Source organism: Clavispora lusitaniae (genome assembly GCF_014636115.1).
Source record: "Clavispora lusitaniae strain FDAARGOS_655 chromosome Unknown tig00000223_pilon, whole genome shotgun sequence".
NCBI classification, from domain to species: Eukaryota; Fungi; Ascomycota; class Pichiomycetes; order Serinales; family Metschnikowiaceae; genus Clavispora; species Clavispora lusitaniae.
In genome coordinates, this window is record NW_027093981.1 from 351,776 (window position 1) to 367,240 (window position 15,465).

General features: G+C 46.6%; 8 protein-coding genes across 8 annotated transcripts; 2 read left to right on the forward strand and 6 right to left on the reverse strand. All coding sequences in view use genetic code 12, as the record gives it.

Moving 5' to 3' along the window:
• Nucleotides 1-118: 118 nt before the first annotated feature.
• On the reverse strand, nucleotides 119-1,564 carry FOB63_004513 (catalase; the record flags this gene model as incomplete). Its single annotated transcript, XM_002614233.2, has 1 exon — nucleotides 119-1,564. One exon carries the CDS (start codon nucleotides 1,562-1,564, stop codon nucleotides 119-121), a length of 1,446 nt encoding a protein of 481 aa, XP_002614279.1.
• A 3,113-nt stretch (nucleotides 1,565-4,677) lies between these two features.
• On the reverse strand, nucleotides 4,678-6,480 carry SIK1 (snoRNP complex protein; the record flags this gene model as incomplete). The annotated part of the gene is made up of 1 exon (XM_002614232.2): nucleotides 4,678-6,480. The coding sequence occupies one exon, from the start codon at nucleotides 6,478-6,480 to the stop codon at nucleotides 4,678-4,680; it is 1,803 nt and encodes a 600-aa protein (XP_002614278.2).
• A 639-nt stretch (nucleotides 6,481-7,119) lies between these two features.
• On the forward strand, nucleotides 7,120-8,289 carry SHY1 (Shy1p; the record flags this gene model as incomplete). The annotated part of the gene is made up of 1 exon (XM_002614231.2): nucleotides 7,120-8,289. One exon carries the CDS (start codon nucleotides 7,120-7,122, stop codon nucleotides 8,287-8,289), a length of 1,170 nt encoding a protein of 389 aa, XP_002614277.2.
• A 26-nt stretch (nucleotides 8,290-8,315) lies between these two features.
• FOB63_004516 (GET complex subunit) lies at nucleotides 8,316-9,194 on the reverse strand (the record flags this gene model as incomplete). Its single annotated transcript, XM_002614230.2, has 1 exon — nucleotides 8,316-9,194. The coding sequence occupies one exon, from the start codon at nucleotides 9,192-9,194 to the stop codon at nucleotides 8,316-8,318; it is 879 nt and encodes a 292-aa protein (XP_002614276.2).
• Nucleotides 9,195-9,526: 332 nt separating this feature from the next.
• On the reverse strand, nucleotides 9,527-10,363 carry DAM1 (Dam1p; the record flags this gene model as incomplete). Its single annotated transcript, XM_002614229.2, has 1 exon — nucleotides 9,527-10,363. The coding sequence occupies one exon, from the start codon at nucleotides 10,361-10,363 to the stop codon at nucleotides 9,527-9,529; it is 837 nt and encodes a 278-aa protein (XP_002614275.1).
• A 442-nt stretch (nucleotides 10,364-10,805) lies between these two features.
• URA1 (dihydroorotate dehydrogenase) lies at nucleotides 10,806-12,080 on the reverse strand (the record flags this gene model as incomplete). The annotated part of the gene is made up of 1 exon (XM_002614228.2): nucleotides 10,806-12,080. One exon carries the CDS (start codon nucleotides 12,078-12,080, stop codon nucleotides 10,806-10,808), a length of 1,275 nt encoding a protein of 424 aa, XP_002614274.2.
• Nucleotides 12,081-12,729: 649 nt separating this feature from the next.
• FOB63_004519 (uncharacterized protein) lies at nucleotides 12,730-14,274 on the forward strand (the record flags this gene model as incomplete). The annotated part of the gene is made up of 1 exon (XM_002614227.2): nucleotides 12,730-14,274. One exon carries the CDS (start codon nucleotides 12,730-12,732, stop codon nucleotides 14,272-14,274), a length of 1,545 nt encoding a protein of 514 aa, XP_002614273.2.
• A 399-nt stretch (nucleotides 14,275-14,673) lies between these two features.
• On the reverse strand, nucleotides 14,674-15,453 carry FOB63_004520 (uncharacterized protein; the record flags this gene model as incomplete). Its single annotated transcript, XM_002614226.2, has 1 exon — nucleotides 14,674-15,453. One exon carries the CDS (start codon nucleotides 15,451-15,453, stop codon nucleotides 14,674-14,676), a length of 780 nt encoding a protein of 259 aa, XP_002614272.2.
• Nucleotides 15,454-15,465: the final 12 nt, after the last annotated feature.

A 15,465-nucleotide genomic window follows, 5' to 3' on the forward strand; every position in this document is an offset into this window, starting at 1 on the left:
AGCATGACACCACTGAGTTTACAACACACCAGTTATCACGAATGTCCCTTTATTTGTTCTTCCAAGTGCTCGATAGACCTACAATTTTAGTAGTGTAAGATATTCATTGAGTAAAACACTAGATAGCCTCGAGCTCCTTCTTGATGTTTGCGGCCAACTCTGCACTCACTTTACCAAAGTACTTGATGACACGCTCTTGGATAGGCTTGTCGGCCGCACTCACATGGACTGCAACGTTGTGGGCCAAGTTTCTCTGCTGGCCAGGGTATCTAGCCAAAACATTGTACAACGCAGTTGCCTGAGTGAATTCAGCGTCGGTAGCCTTCCAGTGGAATGGACAAGCAGCGCCGCTCCACACCTCCTGGTCCTCTTGGAGACTGAATTGGCGGAACTCAACGGGTTCGCTGCTTGCGAGGTAGTTTGGCGTCGAACCCAAGTTACCATTGACATTCATGACACCATCTCTCATGTGAGGGTTGAACACGCCGGTGATAGGACAGTTGACTGGGATCTGAGTGTAGTTGGGTCCCAATCTGTGTCTGTGAGTGTCTGCATAAGAGAACAATCTCGATTGCAACACTGGGTCAGCGGAAGGTTCCATGTAAGGCACGGTGTGGGCAGGAGAGAATGCCGCCTGTTCGACCTCAGCAAAGTAGTTCTTGGGGTTTTCGTTCAAGGTGAGCTTACCGAAACGGCGCAAGGGGTAATCCTTGTGTGGCCAGACCTTTGTCAAGTCAAAGACAGAGAATGGAGCCTCCTTGGCCTGTTGAGCAGTCATGGTCTGGATGTAGCAGGTCCAGCTAGGGAAGTTTCCGTCGGCAATGTTGCGGAACAAATCCTCTTGGGCATGGTCTGGGTTCTCGCCCGCCAACTTGCCAGCCTCTTCGTTGGTCAAAGTCTTGACGCCCTGGTCCGAGATGAAGTGCACTTGCACGTAGTGCCAGTTGCCATCCTTAGTGGACCATTTGTATGTGTGGCCCGAGTAACCGTTCATCTCACGGTAAGATCTTGGGGTACCACGGTCCGAGAACAACGTCATGACCTGGTGGATCGACTCTTCGTTCGACGTCAAGTAGTCCCAGAACATGTTGGCGTCCTTCAAGTGGGTCTCCGGGTTCCGCTTCTGCGTGTGGATGAAGTGCGGGAACTTGGATGGGTCACGGATGAAAAACACCGGCGTGTTGTTGTACACAAGATCCAAGTTGCCTTCTTCCGTGTACAACTTGGTGGAGAAACCACGAGGGTCTCTGGCCGCATCAGCCGAACCCAGCTCGCCGCCCACAGTGGAGAAACGCGTGAACACCTTGGTTTTCTTGCCCACGGTGTCCAAAAACTTGGCGGAACAAATGTCTGTGATGTCGTCGGTCACTTCGAAAACACCATAGGCGCCAGAACCTTTGGCATGAACCACTCTTTCGGGGATTCTCTCGCGGTCAAAGTGCGCCAAAGAGTCGATCAAATTGAAGTCCTGCAACAACAAGGGACCGTGCTTGCCCACTCTTTGGGTAGCAAAAGGTTCAGGAATAGGACATCCGTTGGAATTGGTGAAGGTAGGTGGTGCCATTGTAGTAATGATTTTGTGGTTGTGGAAGCAGGGCAGCTTAGGCGCCTTTTATAGTCCACTTTACTGTCCATCGAAAAGAGCCACAGGCCAATAGGAGGACGGCTTAGTCATTTTGACGCAACTAGACCTTGAAGGTTGACAGAAGTGGGGGTCGGACTAATCCTGCATTCCGCAAATCTAGAACTTATTATACAGACAGAAGAATCTTTGACATGATGAGGCGCATACACGGGAAGGTACATACAGGACAATCTTCAATGAAGATGGGCTTCCACCATGGCCTTTTTCCAGCAAAATGGGCTTGGAAGTTTGTAATCTCGAACATAAAATGTCGAAATTAATAATCCTGAACTTCTTCGTCGAAGGAAATAATCTGTAATCCGGGTATTCTGCAAATCGGATAATCTTCATACATGACAGCCTGCAAACATGGTAATCTGCATTTGAAAGCATGATGCATCTGGTAATCTGCATTTGAAAGCATGATGCATCTAGAAACATGATTACACACTCCACACATTTCAACCCAATTGCTCAAATACTTTTCTTAGTTTTACTTTACAAACAACAATATTGCATAGACTATCGAAATGTTTGAACCAAACTACAAAAATCGACAAAATAACGACAAAAGTTGAGAGAGCCATACGACGAAAACTAGCCAGCAGCAAGGAGGAAAGTTGAATACAGTCTTGACGCTTATTCTTCCCACCTTTCGAAGAAATGTGAGCCGGAAAATTAGTAAACCAAGAAATAGGTCAAACTAAACGAAAGTATTCATCCAATCCGAACGAGACAAAAAATAAACTGTACCAACAAAAGTTACAATGGAATATCAGAGACATTTCTTGTCCCAATGTTCCTGCAAAGCCCCGCTAATTACAGATTTGGCTTGAATATCAAGCTTGGAAAATAAAAGGTTCATTAATTGTAATTTCTTGTGACGATTACGCGATATGTGGCACTTTTGGTACTCTTTAAGAAAAGGCTGTTTTAATTCTTGACTCTTTAGTGCCAACCTATTAACCAAGTTATTTCTGCCAATTTGAAATGACTCAAACTAAGCGACTAAAATTCTTTCATAATACGCTACTAAAAAGCCAATCACAAAGGGTCGATTAGATTAATCTGCCTTAAGCAGACCATTCCACGTTTTTTTTTTTTTTTTTAAATAGCCAAATTCATGTACACAAATGCAGTAAGCACGTTTACGACGGATGTGTGGCATTCTCCTCCCTTTTTTTTTTTTTTTTTGGGAGAGGAAAAACGTACTTTCTGAGGCTTTTTTTTTAATTTTTATTTCTATATTCCAATGATGATAGTTGTGATAATTCTTTACCTAACAGCTCTCCTCGTACTCACCAGCATTGAAGCAACATGAGTGGCATTTTTTTTTTTGACTGTCTGAACAAAAGCTAATACATTTTTAAGGTCTTTGGTTCCTGACTCATTTTTTTTTCCGAAGGTGGAAGTCAAATAACTCTCTAACTAAACAACTCGACTTGCCAACTTCCCCAAATCTCTTTATATTTAGAGACGTACGTCTAGTCTCCACGCAGCCGAACTGTCACAGTTCGAACTCCCTAATCCCCAACTCCACAGCTCTCAAAACACCAAATATGCAAACAGCCGAGAAACCATTTATAGTAATCAAGCAAGAAAAGCCAAGAGGTAAAAATGCAAAAGTAAATTATTCTGAGAGCAACAAGTAAATGGTGATTATGACTCTTACAAGCAGTTGCATTATCAAGACTGATTTTTTTATGGCGAGGCTTTTGTGACTTACTAATATGATACTAATAGACCCAAAAAAAAAACAGCTGGTTGGCGGTTTTTCCATTGGTAAAAAAATGGGTGCTTCGGTCATTCCGTATCCTATCTGCTCTTCTTGCAACAGTTCAACGCTCCAAGGTTTCTAGCTTCCAAACTAATATTTCCTTGAGATGATAGTGCTCCCATAATCATTGAATATAAGACTTCAAGCAATGGAGATAAAATTGCGTTTTCGCCTGTAGACCATCTAATAGGCGATATATTTCCGGCAATAGAATACCATCAAGTTTGTGCTTCCAAGAACGTCTGTTGTGGCTTCGTCCTCCACAGGATATGCAATTTTTTGATTCTGTTTTACTACTGTAAACGTTTGTTCAGCAGGTTCTAAACTGAAAGTTTCTCCTCCAAAGTACAGACGTTTGATAAAATCGCTAGTGGACCCACCCATTCTCTCCTCAAGAGAAGCCTACTCCATAAATGAATAAAACAAACCTTAATCCAAATTATCACCATTTCATTTAACCCGTTGGTATCATTGTTCCTTAAATTCTCCAGACATTTCCTAAGCAGTTTTGGATAAGTCCAAGATCCAATTTGCTTACTTTTGTGGCGAACTTCAGTAGTGGCACGGAGTCTTACATTAGTGACTTTCTTCTTAAATTATCAAAACATAGTGTCTAATGTGAGTCCTCCCGCTAAGCCTGTTATGTTTTCCATGTCCACATCGTCCAACAAAAGTCTACTTCATGTCCTTAGAATAGATCTTGAACCCTTTACACTCATATCTTTCCCTATTCCAATTTCCGGTCTAAGTTGTTGGAAGATTTATCCCATGTTCTTTAACGGCATCCCTCTACGATACGCCAAAGTGTTTCCATAGTAGAGGCTACCTTTTGGAACCTGTCAAAAGTTAGTCATTACATCTACCACAGGCATAATTGTGAAATGAGAAACAGTGACCGAATATGGATCGATCGGAAAGAGCTAAATTCAGTGTCTATTGTTAGTTCATGTAGGTGCCTATAAATTAGCTTTAAAACGGTCATGACTTGTTACTAGTCCTCTTAAATAGAAATAGAAAGGCATATCTTTACTTCGTATAATGTGGTTAGTGATGTCGTCAAAAATTACATAGTCTCATGAGCCTTATACAAAAACCAGCACCCAAAACATGGACAACTTCGTTTTGCTTGAGTCGCCTAGGTTTAAGTCGTGGTTCGTTTAGACTATTTGATCGATTAGTTCGGATGTCATAAAATATTCTCCGAGGCTAAACCTCTGGCTTACATGGCGTCAACTTTTCTTAACATGCTATACAATATGTGTTATTTTACATAGGATTAGTCCTTGGACTTCTTCTTCTTCTTCTTTGGGGCCTCGTCGTCGTCGGCCTTTCTCTTCTTCTCCTTCTTTTCTTTCTTTTCTTTCTTGTCCTTCTTTTCCTTCTTGTCCTTCTTCTCAGATTTCTCAGACTTCTCGGACTTCTCAGACTTGTCAGCCTTTTCAGCCTTTTCAGCCTTGTCCTTCTTCTCCTTCTTCTCCTTCTTTTCCTTCTTTTCGGTTGCTGGCTCCACATCCATGTCATCAGCCAAGTCGCCGGCCAAAGCCAAGGCTTCCTTGATAGCATCAGAGTTCTTCATAGGAGCAGCACCAGTGTCGTAGAACTTCAATCTGTCCTCAACTTGCTTCTTCAAGATTTGACCGAAAGCGGTGGATGGCTCGTCGGAGTAGTTGTCGATTCTAGAGGCAATAGAACACTTGTTGGCCAAGTATCTGGAGATTCTACCCTTGTTCTTAGTGGAAGCCTTGCCAATGAAAGAAGAGTGGTAGATCAAACCGTACTTTGGTGTGTTTCCCTTGGTCTTCAAAGCTCTGAAAAGGGCCTTTTCGGCACCCAAGATTTGCACGGTCGACGCAGCTTGCTTCGACAAGTTGGTCAAAGAACCGGCGTGAGAAATCAATCTGGCACCAACAACGTCACCAATCAAGGTGGACAAGTTGGGGGCGACGGTGTGCATCTTGTCGCTCAAGTACTGGGACAATTGCTGGCGGTACTCGGAGATGGAGACAACACGTTCGGCAAAAGTGGCCACGTTGAGCATATCTAGTTCGGAAATGTCCTGGCCCATGGAGATCTTGGCATTGTCAATCACTCTTTGGGCAACGCCGGAGTCCTCGTTGAGCAAAGCGGCAATGTCGTGGAGCGACTCGTCAGTCAACGACGCCTTGTCCTTGATGAACAAGGCCAACTTGGCAAAAGTGTAGTTGTCAGGAACGATCTTGGCCAACTCAGGGAAGTGCCAGCCGTACCACTCCTTGACTCTCATGGAGAAGGTGTTGATGTCCTTGTCCAACTGGTCCAAAAGGGCAATGGCCTGGATGATGTGGTTGTCGTTCTTTTGCACAGAAAACTTAACCTTGGCTCTGGAGAAAGCGTGGCCCAAACCCAACTGGGCTCTTTCAATGTCGCCCGCCTGCAACTCCTTCAAGAGCTTGAAGCCGTGCACACGGATACCACGCAAAAAGTCTTGCACAACCTCGTTGGACAAGCAGTCGACGTACGGGAAAATCTCCTTGATGGAAGGACCCAAGTTCTTATCACTGACACCCAAGGTGATTCTTTCCTTCTTGGCCGGCTTCGGCAAGTTCAACTCCAACACGGACTTGAGGTAGTCGGAAACCAAGCCTTCGGAAATGTCGTTGGCGTTTTCCAACGCTTGGGCGGCTCCCTTGAAAGGCGCAAAAGACACAAGTTCAATCATCTTGGAAAACTTGCCCAAGTCGTTGGACGCCTCTTGCACTTCCTGCATTCTGGCAGCAATGTCATCCTGCTGGATGAGAACTTTGAAGATGGCATAGCCTGTGGCCTCTTCAAAGAGAAGGTAGTCGATGGCGGCCATTTTGGGGATGAGAAGAAAGATGGGAATTGCAAGTGGAAAAAAAAATCGCGAGGGCATCGGTGCGAGAAGAGCGGTGCGCGCACGACCGCTGGCCCAGGACGTCGATGGACCATGCTGGAGAAAAAAAATAAAAATAAATAGACAGAGAGAAGAGACGTAGTAGGGTAGTGGAGAGTAGTGGAGGAGGGCTGTGTGATGGTGTGGAAAAAAAGTTGTGGAAGTGACTGATGACATGTCGCACATAGAAATTAGCAATAGGAAACGGAAGAAGCCAGTCCCTCAAATACGATACACTGACACTACTTTTCTGTTCATGTTTGGTTTTCTCAATTACATGTGGTATTAAAGTTCATTCAGGCTGAGGACACAGAGCAATTGGGTCGTTTAGGCCATTATTTGTAGGCCATCATTGTAGCCATCATTGTAGCCATGGCAGACTTCGTTCGAACGTGCAGAATTCATTCATTTCTTCGGTTGTCAATGGCTCTGCATCTCATTTGATTATCTCTGTTAGTTTGTCTTTTGACGTACTTTGTTCTCCTTTCATGAGATGCCAGATAAAAGGAAGGTTAAGATCATGACACCACGGAAGCCAGACACATTCCAATAATGGATTCAGACTACACTGGATTCCGCTGATCAGTTCCTAGTTCGCAGTTCAATTCCTAGCTAGCAGTTCAATTCCTAGCTAGCAGTTCAATTCCTAGTTAGCAGTTCATCAGACTTCTCCTTCCTTATACGTCTGAAAGCCATTAAAAGATGCCAGAACCGTTGACAGTCCGTATCAATATTATATATTAATTCCCTCTGCTCTGAACAGACTGCAGACTGCCTTGACAGTGCGTGCGCACCCGTGCCTCCCAACACAACCCTCCAGCCACTATGCATTCTGCCTTGTCTCACTCTTTATTCTGGTCCCACTTTCATCCAGCCCCATTCTCCTCCATGCTAGGCATTAGAATATCCACGCGGCTTGGAATCGGCGCGTCGCCACGCATAACGGCGCGTGCGCTGCTCAAAAACCCAGTGGTGTTTCGCCGCACAGTGAAAACACCCACCATCGACTGGAAACCCATCAAGTCGTCTGTCACCAACTTGGCCCGTGCGGAGAACCAGTCCAAACTGCCAATATTCCGCCGCTTCATCTTGGGCTTGATGATCGCCATGCCTGTCATCAGCTTTTTCTTGGGCTGCTGGCAGGTGAAGCGTCTTCGCTGGAAAGTGGATTTGATCTCGCGCTGCGAGCATCTTCTTGCAGAACCGCCGTTGGACGGATTGCCTGCCAACATCGATCCGGCAGCGGTCAAGGACTTTGAGTTCCGCCGCTTCAAAATCCGTGGCCATTTCGACTATAGCCAGGAGTTGTTCCTTGGCCCGCGCATGAGAAACGGCGAAGTCGGCTACCTTTTGATCACGCCGTTTGTTCGTGCCGACGGCGGGAAGCCCATTTTGGTTGAGCGCGGCTGGATCCGCAAGGAGAAAGTGGTGCCCGCCACTCGGAGCACAGGCTACTTGTCCCACTTGGCCGTGCCTCAAGGCGAGATTGAGATCGAGGCCATGCTCCGTGTGATGCCCGCAAAATCTTACTTGCAATACGAACACGAGGAAGGCACTCGTTTATTCCACGTGCCTGATGTGGAGGCGATGGCGCGTGAGACAGGCTCGTTACCCGTGTATGCACAGATGATGTACCTGTTGCAAGACCAGCCCTGGAAAGGACCCGAAGAAACAAAAAACGAGGAGAAAAGTTGGAATTGGAAAGCACTATGGGGAGACAGAGGAAGCAACACGGAAAGTAGCACAGTCCATCTCTCGCCTGAAGACGCGACAATGGAGTGGCAGGAGTTTGAATTCATCAATCAAGGTGTGCCTTTGGCCGCAGTGCCTAAGGTAACGTTCACCAACAACCACATGCAATATCTTCTCACGTGGTTTGGAGTACTGATAGCCAGTACTTTCCTTTTGGCATGGAGCGTCTACAAGCGGCGCGGCCTGCTGAGCGCTGACAAGTTGATTGCGGCCAAGCGCAAGGACATGAAGAAACGCATGTGATGTACATAGTCTATGGACGACGGGGGTCAATTCCCAAGCACGCTAGTGATACCAAAGTAAAACACCATAAGCATAAGGTCGCCCACGAATATGCTTGCACCATTCCAGTAGACAAGTGCACGAGTCACCAAAGGTTGATAGCGACCCACAGCAGGGACTACTGCACTGGCCATCGACAAAATGCGAGACACAAGATTCTCCCGCGAAAACTCCTTGAACTTGGGCTGCGACATCACAAGGAAATAGGCGGAAATCACTGCAACCTCGACGGTAAGAAACGCCGTGAAAAATGTTCTCACATGGCTGTCGACAGCCTGTGCACGCACAAAGGCATATGGCGAAGCCAGAAGCTTGTAGCCACTGGCAATGTAGTGGTACACAAAGTTCAACGTGTGTATGATCCATCTCACAATGAGGAACCGGGCCTTCCACTGCTTCTGTTCGTAGGCATGGTACTGCGATAACTGGCTCTGGTACGACGACTCCTCCGCCGTGGACCCTCCGCTAGGATCTTCAGCCATCGCCTTCATCATTTCTTGGAGGAAATTGGCACCACCATCGTTTCCTGTGCCTGTATGGGCGCCAGAGCCACCAAGAATTTGTTGGAGCATGGCCTCCATGTCGGGAGCTTCATTCTCCTTTTCCTTCAAGAGAGAAGTGATATCCGGCACTTCAGGATCATCGTGGAGTGGCGTGGGTGACTGTGTCTCTCTAGAAGGAAGATCCATCACCGTAGTAGTGGCCTTTTCAGGCTTATCGAGCACTGATGTAACGTTGGACGACTTTACAGAGGAGCCCTGCGACAAGATATTATTAAGACGGTCCGTGGCCTTTCCCTGGGCCATTTTAGCTTGTCTTCTCTCACGGAGAAGCTTTCTCTTTTCTTCAGCTGAAAGTTCCGACATTGGATGTTGGTGTTCGAAAAACCAATATCTCGAGCATATACCTTTGGCGGTGTCACGTGCACAAAACCGTACTGCGCACTCTTCAACCAAACAATCTTGAATTGAATTTCCCCCATTTTCCATGTCCACTCTAAGTTATGAGGAGCAGCTTAGACGGCAGAAAATCATTAACCTGATGGAAAATAAGGATTTCTTGTTGGTGATGGCTAGCCAGCAGCAAAAGTCGGTGCAACAGGTGAAGTACGAGCTCCTAACGAAACTCTTGCAAGGATAAAAGAAAAGACCAAAGTACAATAAACTAGAGTTTGCTACCGTTTATTGTAATCTATTATCTATCGGAATGGAGGGCGTGATGCTAGTCGTGAGTTTTTTGTCGAAGCTGGCCGCGGCCGCTTGGAATCTGTTCTTCGCACATTGCTTGTGTTTGTTTTATCAAAAAGTCCACGCATGTACCGAGGAGGCTGGTTGAGATTAGGCCCATCCGAATCCAGTGGAGGTTGGCCCAAAGTTGTAGAGTTTGAGAATCGGGGCACAGGCGGCTTTCGCGTCGCATGTTTGGGTCCAGCAGGGGTTTCTATAAACGAGTCTGTAGTAGAAAATGTATCATCATGGGCCACTTGAACCTTTCTATGTCGAAGGGATGGAACGCGTGAAGCGGAGTGGAGAGGAGCACGGCGAGCAGGCGTTTTACGCGCTAGCACTTCGTTACGGATAGCCATGGTCTTTTGTTCAAGGATCTTTGAGGAAACTTCGTCCTGAAGCTTCTTATTGGCGTCACGGAGGAGATGCACTCGCCTCTCAAGCTCTTCAACGTGAGTCTGTGCGCGCTGCACTTTGGCGATGCTTTCGAATGCTGCCTGCGTCGGGCATCCTGGGAAGTTGTTGCAAAACATTGTGATCAACAACCCATAGAGGAACGCAGCAAATGGTTCATTGAACCCACCATTCACCGCTGCATGCATCTGTGCCAAATCTGTCATGTTGGACTCTAGCTCCTTTACCGCATCAGCCACCGCTTCAAATCTCTCAATGTTTTTTTCTGTCTCAAGAGGTAAAACATCCTCAGGATAGTGGGCTTGCGGCGATTGCGGCATAACATTGTAAATGCCCGAAGAACGATGCAGCCGGCGACGCGATTCCCGTCGTCCCGGGTACGTTTCGTGGGACATGGCCTAGAAGAAAAAAGAATGGGTGTTTGTGTATGATTACTGTTCCTGTATTCTACGCCTGAACGTAAACATTGAGATACAACGCGAAAACCTGCTGCTTTTATACCGTCGCGTTTAGGTTAGGCTGCAAAAAGAATTACAGCCAAGGCTCTCGCAGCTGTATATAAATACATGTAATCCCGGGTACTCAAAGCGGAAAAGATTGAAAACATATTTGTAGTATACACGAAGTTGCGGTCGCAAGAAGATTGCACGGCTGTTCCAACTTGGAGGCAGAGGCTATTAGGCTCATTTTGGACGCAGAGGCTATTAGGTTATAATAACTGTTGTTTGCTTCAAATTATAACAGCGCTCAAATAATCTACACATTGCAAAATCTTATAGTGTTCTTTTTTTCTTCTTTCGAACGAAGGATGGACCTAGAAACACAGAAATCGAAGACTTACTTATCATCTTCTCCAATGATTTGCTGCCATGTCTTGCCTTCCTTTTTCAACAACACTGCAAGCTCATCTCTAATCTTGGCAGGCAAACCTGGTCCTTTGTATGCGAAAGCGGTGTACAACTCCACAAAAGTTGCACCGGCCTTTCCAAACTCCAAAGCGTCTTGTCCCGATGAAATACCACCGCATCCAACCAAGACTAAGTCAGAGTCCTTGGTGTATTTTCTCAACGTTCTCAACGCCTTCAATGACAAAGGTTTCAAAGGTTTACCAGACAAACCTCCAGTTTGGGATATGAGTTTTTGGTCAGTTGTTAACAAGCCTTGTGGTCTCTGGATCGTGGTGTTTGAGATAATGATGCCATCAACTTTAGCCAGCTTGGCTGAATTAGCAATAGACTCGATTTCCGGCTCACTTAAATCTGGAGCAACTTTCACCAATACTGGTGGCTTCTTTCCAAGCTTGTTTGTGCCCATTTTCTCCCTTTCACTAACAACAGTAGTCAACAAATTGGTAAGTTTCAGTTCATTTTGCAAGTCACGCAAGCCCGGAGTGTTTGGCGAAGAAACATTGACAACTAAAACATCAGCATATGGACCAAGACGTTGGACACCCTTGACGTAGTCTTCGACTTCGTCACCAGTTTTATTTTTACCGAGGTTAATTGCCAAAAGTGTACCATCACGGAATGAGTTAGACTCTGGCAGCGGGTTCCCGTTCAATTTAGATGAGAGTCTTTTTGCCAAAGTTGCAACGACATTGAAGTGGCCCGAGGAATTGAAGCCGTATCTGTTGATAACAGCGTCATCACGGGGTAAACGGAAAAAACGTGGTTTTGGGTTACCTGGCTGTGGTTCCGGAGTAATGGATCCAATTTCAACGTATGAAAAGCCGGTGTTGAACAAGGCATCAATTGCTTCACCGTCTTTATCCAAACCGGCAGCAAGACCAATGGGCGACTTCAATCTAGTTCCAAAAACATCAACTCCAAGAAGTGGGGAAAGCTCCTTTTCCAAGCGTGAATCCTTACCTCTCAAACTTGGAGCAAGGCCGTATTTCATGAACTTGATACCCAAGACATGACCAGTCTCTGCATCAGTAAAGGTTCTGATGAGGGGACAAAGGACATATTCGTGGAAACCAGCTCTGGCGTCAAATGCGTAGTACGTGAATGCAGAAAGCGCAACTGCACCAGTAACAACAGCAACTGGTCTTGGGATGAAGCTAGCTTGGAGCACACGAGGGGCGGAGCCCGAGCGAAAGAAGGACTTCATTGCCGAAAAGAAAACAGTTGGGGAAAAGAATCTCGTTCGATGTGGAGCATCTCTTCTATGCCGTAATGCGCCTCTAAAACCAGGTGATTATATGCGTTAAGAAAAAAGAGATGGTGACACCAGTGACCGTTACGTGATAAAGAAAATTTAAATGATCGAAGTGACACCTTAAGATAGGGTGGTATCATTAATGAATTTCGAGATTCATGAAACTAGCTCTGTTCCTAGTAATATGACGTTTTCAAGACTCGAAATCAAAATGGTAGAGAAAGGAGAATGAAGTATCGCCTTCAAAGGTAAGTCACAAAATGACATTCGGCCATCTCTCAACATGAATTGTCTAGCTGGTATGACAGCTGTCTCCTCTCCATGTGAATTGAGACTACCAGAATGCGCGCTGACATAATGATGTTGGCTTAATAACCAAAAGCTAGCTAGAGAGAAAAGAAAATGATGCAAAGGTAATAGAAACATAAGTTGTTTAAAAAAAGGAGACAGGTCTTATACTAGATGCATCGGACAGTTTTCTCATAAAATGGTTATTCATGCTTGATGTGAAAGTTCCATGCGCAAAATCGCACCTACTCCATAATACGGCACAAAGCATCTCATCGCAAATTTTCAACTCCACGTCTTCCCAAAATACACCATGTCTAAATACGAAAGGGAGAAAGACAAGTTCCAAGGAAAGGTTGCCAAGCCGAGAGGCGGCCGCGGCAACCGTGATCTGAAAAAAGTTGACAGCGAGTACAAGCAGTTTGTCAAAGAGGCAGAAGCTACTGACATGTTGCTTCAAGAAGAGGTTGGTTTTTTGGAGGCTGATGGCCCCATGGAAAAGACATATAAGTTCCGTCAAGAAGATATTGTGGAGGCTGTTGACCAGGCTACATCCAACAAGAAAATTGACTTGAAACTCACAGAATTAGGACCTTACAGCTTGGACTTCACAAGAAATGGAAGGAAAATGTTGATCGCAGGTCGCAAAGGTCACGTTGCATCGATGGATTGGAGGCTAGGCAAATTGGACTGTGAGTTGTTTCTCAACGAGACTGTCCATGCTGTCAAATACTTCCATAGCGACCAGTACTTTGCAGCAGCACAGAAGAAGTACGTTTTTGTCTATGACAAGACAGGCTTGGAGCTCCATAGATTGGACCAACACCCGGACGTGACCAAGCTTGATTTCTTGCCCTACCACTTCTTGCTTGTTACTGCGGGAAACACTAGCATGGTCAAGTTTCACGATGTCTCCACCGGTTTTATGGTGAGCGAGCACAAAACGAAACTGGGCCCCACACAGGCGATGAAACAAAATCCATGGAACGCCGTCATTAATTTGGGCCACACAAATGGAACTGTTACCATGTGGAGTCCATCAATGGGCAAGCCGTTGGCCAAAATGCAACTGAATAGAGGACCAGTCAGGGACATCGCCGTGGACAGAGAGGGAAAATATATGGCTGTGAGCGGCAGCGACAAGACCCTCCGCCTTTGGGACTTGCGTATGCTCAAAGAGTTGGATGTATACCACACCAAGACCCCTGCAATGTCGTTGGATGTGTCTGATACTGGACTTCTTGCTGCTGGATGGGGTCCAAACATCACTATCTGGAAGGATGCGTTTAAGACACACCAACGCGAACCATACATGAAACACTTGCTCCCGTCGTCAAAGGTCGAGCGTGCACGGTTTGTTCCCCTTGAAGATGTGTTGGGAGTTGGACACGCTAAGGGAGTCTCGACTGTGATTGTTCCAGGAGCCGGTGAGGCCAACTACGATGCTTTAGAAGTGAATCCATACGAGTCTGGAAAGCAAAGACAAGAGGGCGAAGTGCGTGCTTTGCTCAACAAGTTGGCGCCAGATACCATTGCCATGGATCCTACATTTATTGGTACCGTGGACAAACAGGCGCGCAACATCCGGTTGACGCGGGAAGAGTTAGAGCAAGCAAAGGTGCAAGAAGAGAAGGAGCGCGAAGCGCATCTCGATGCTCGCCCAGATCTTCCAGAAAAGCACTCCAAATTGAAACGGTACTTGGCCAAGAGCAAGAGCAACGTGATGGACGCGCGCAAGATGCGCGCGCAGCGCAACTTGGAGTTGGAGAAAGAGCGCAGAGAGCGGATGAGGCTCAAGGAAATGGGCGTGCCGGACGAGAAGGACAAGTTGGGCCCTGCGTTGGGACGGTTCGTTTGAATACAGAGTTGGTGTTTGCAGAAACCGTTTGGAATGGCATACATGGGCGTCCCTCGATACTTTTCGGCCTTGGAAACCAGTTGATGATAGTACATTGCATGAGAAAGAAAGACCGAGGAATGGTGGATATTGGAGAAACACATAGAGACGACAGTACATAGGGACACTGATCTTACAGTAATATAGCAAATACGCTTGTTGAAAATACCGTTACCTACCTTTATTTATCAGTATTATATACCCTTGGGCCTAAAGCCGCATTACTCTAAGAGACCGCGCGATGCTGATGCATTCGTTGTCTCATTCTTTAGTCATGTATCGTGTTCTTCGCTCTTCTCTATCATGCCCATGCAGTGTCATCCTTTATGACTAGTCAACTTCTCCTTGTTCTTTGTACCTTTAATGACGGAAACTCGAGTAGTCGACAGTAATCAAGCCACCCAAGAGCGGCAGCTGGCCACGGCCGGCCAGTTCTACTGCCTGAGTCAACTTCCCGCCCGAAAGCTCGTTATGCTTTTGCAACCGCCGCAGCAAGCCCATTTCGGCCTCGACCCGCACAAGAAGACGCTCGTCTGCCGCATCCAAGAGTATCTGCCACAGGGTGGAAAGCTGGTCGTAGGCCATGGCGCGCGTGTACTGGAACTCGCTATTGGAGAAGTTTGGAAGCTTGTGGATCATTTCTGTGATGGCGTCGAGGATGGTGCAGGCAGGCTGTAAATCAACCTCCAATGGCGGAAGCATGTTCAAAATGAAGTCGGAAAGGGTGCTGAGGAACTCGCACAAGTACGGTTTGACGCGGGTGTATGAATAGTCGCTTTCGGCGCTGCACTTGTAGGGCAAATGGGCGGTGATGGCGTCGAATTTGGCCCGCATAACCGCCAAGGCGTCTTTTGTTTCTGGCTTTGGCGCAAGATCGACAATAGACTGCGCCACCTGTGGGTTTGCAGCAGCCACCTGTTGCAAAAGCAGCTGCAACGCGTTGCGGTCTAAAGTTTCAATGATTCTGTGCACGGGCAAGCTCTGGCCCAAGATTTTTGTGGTTTTGGCTCGTTTCTGGCGGCTAGGGGAAAACAGGCGAGGGGTGTCGATTTGCGGCGGCGAAAGCTTGCGTTTTCGAAGCGGCTTGGCGCAGCGCGCATGGTTCTCTGGGTTTCGCAACAGAAAGGCCGGGGTCGACATGGGTGATGTGGG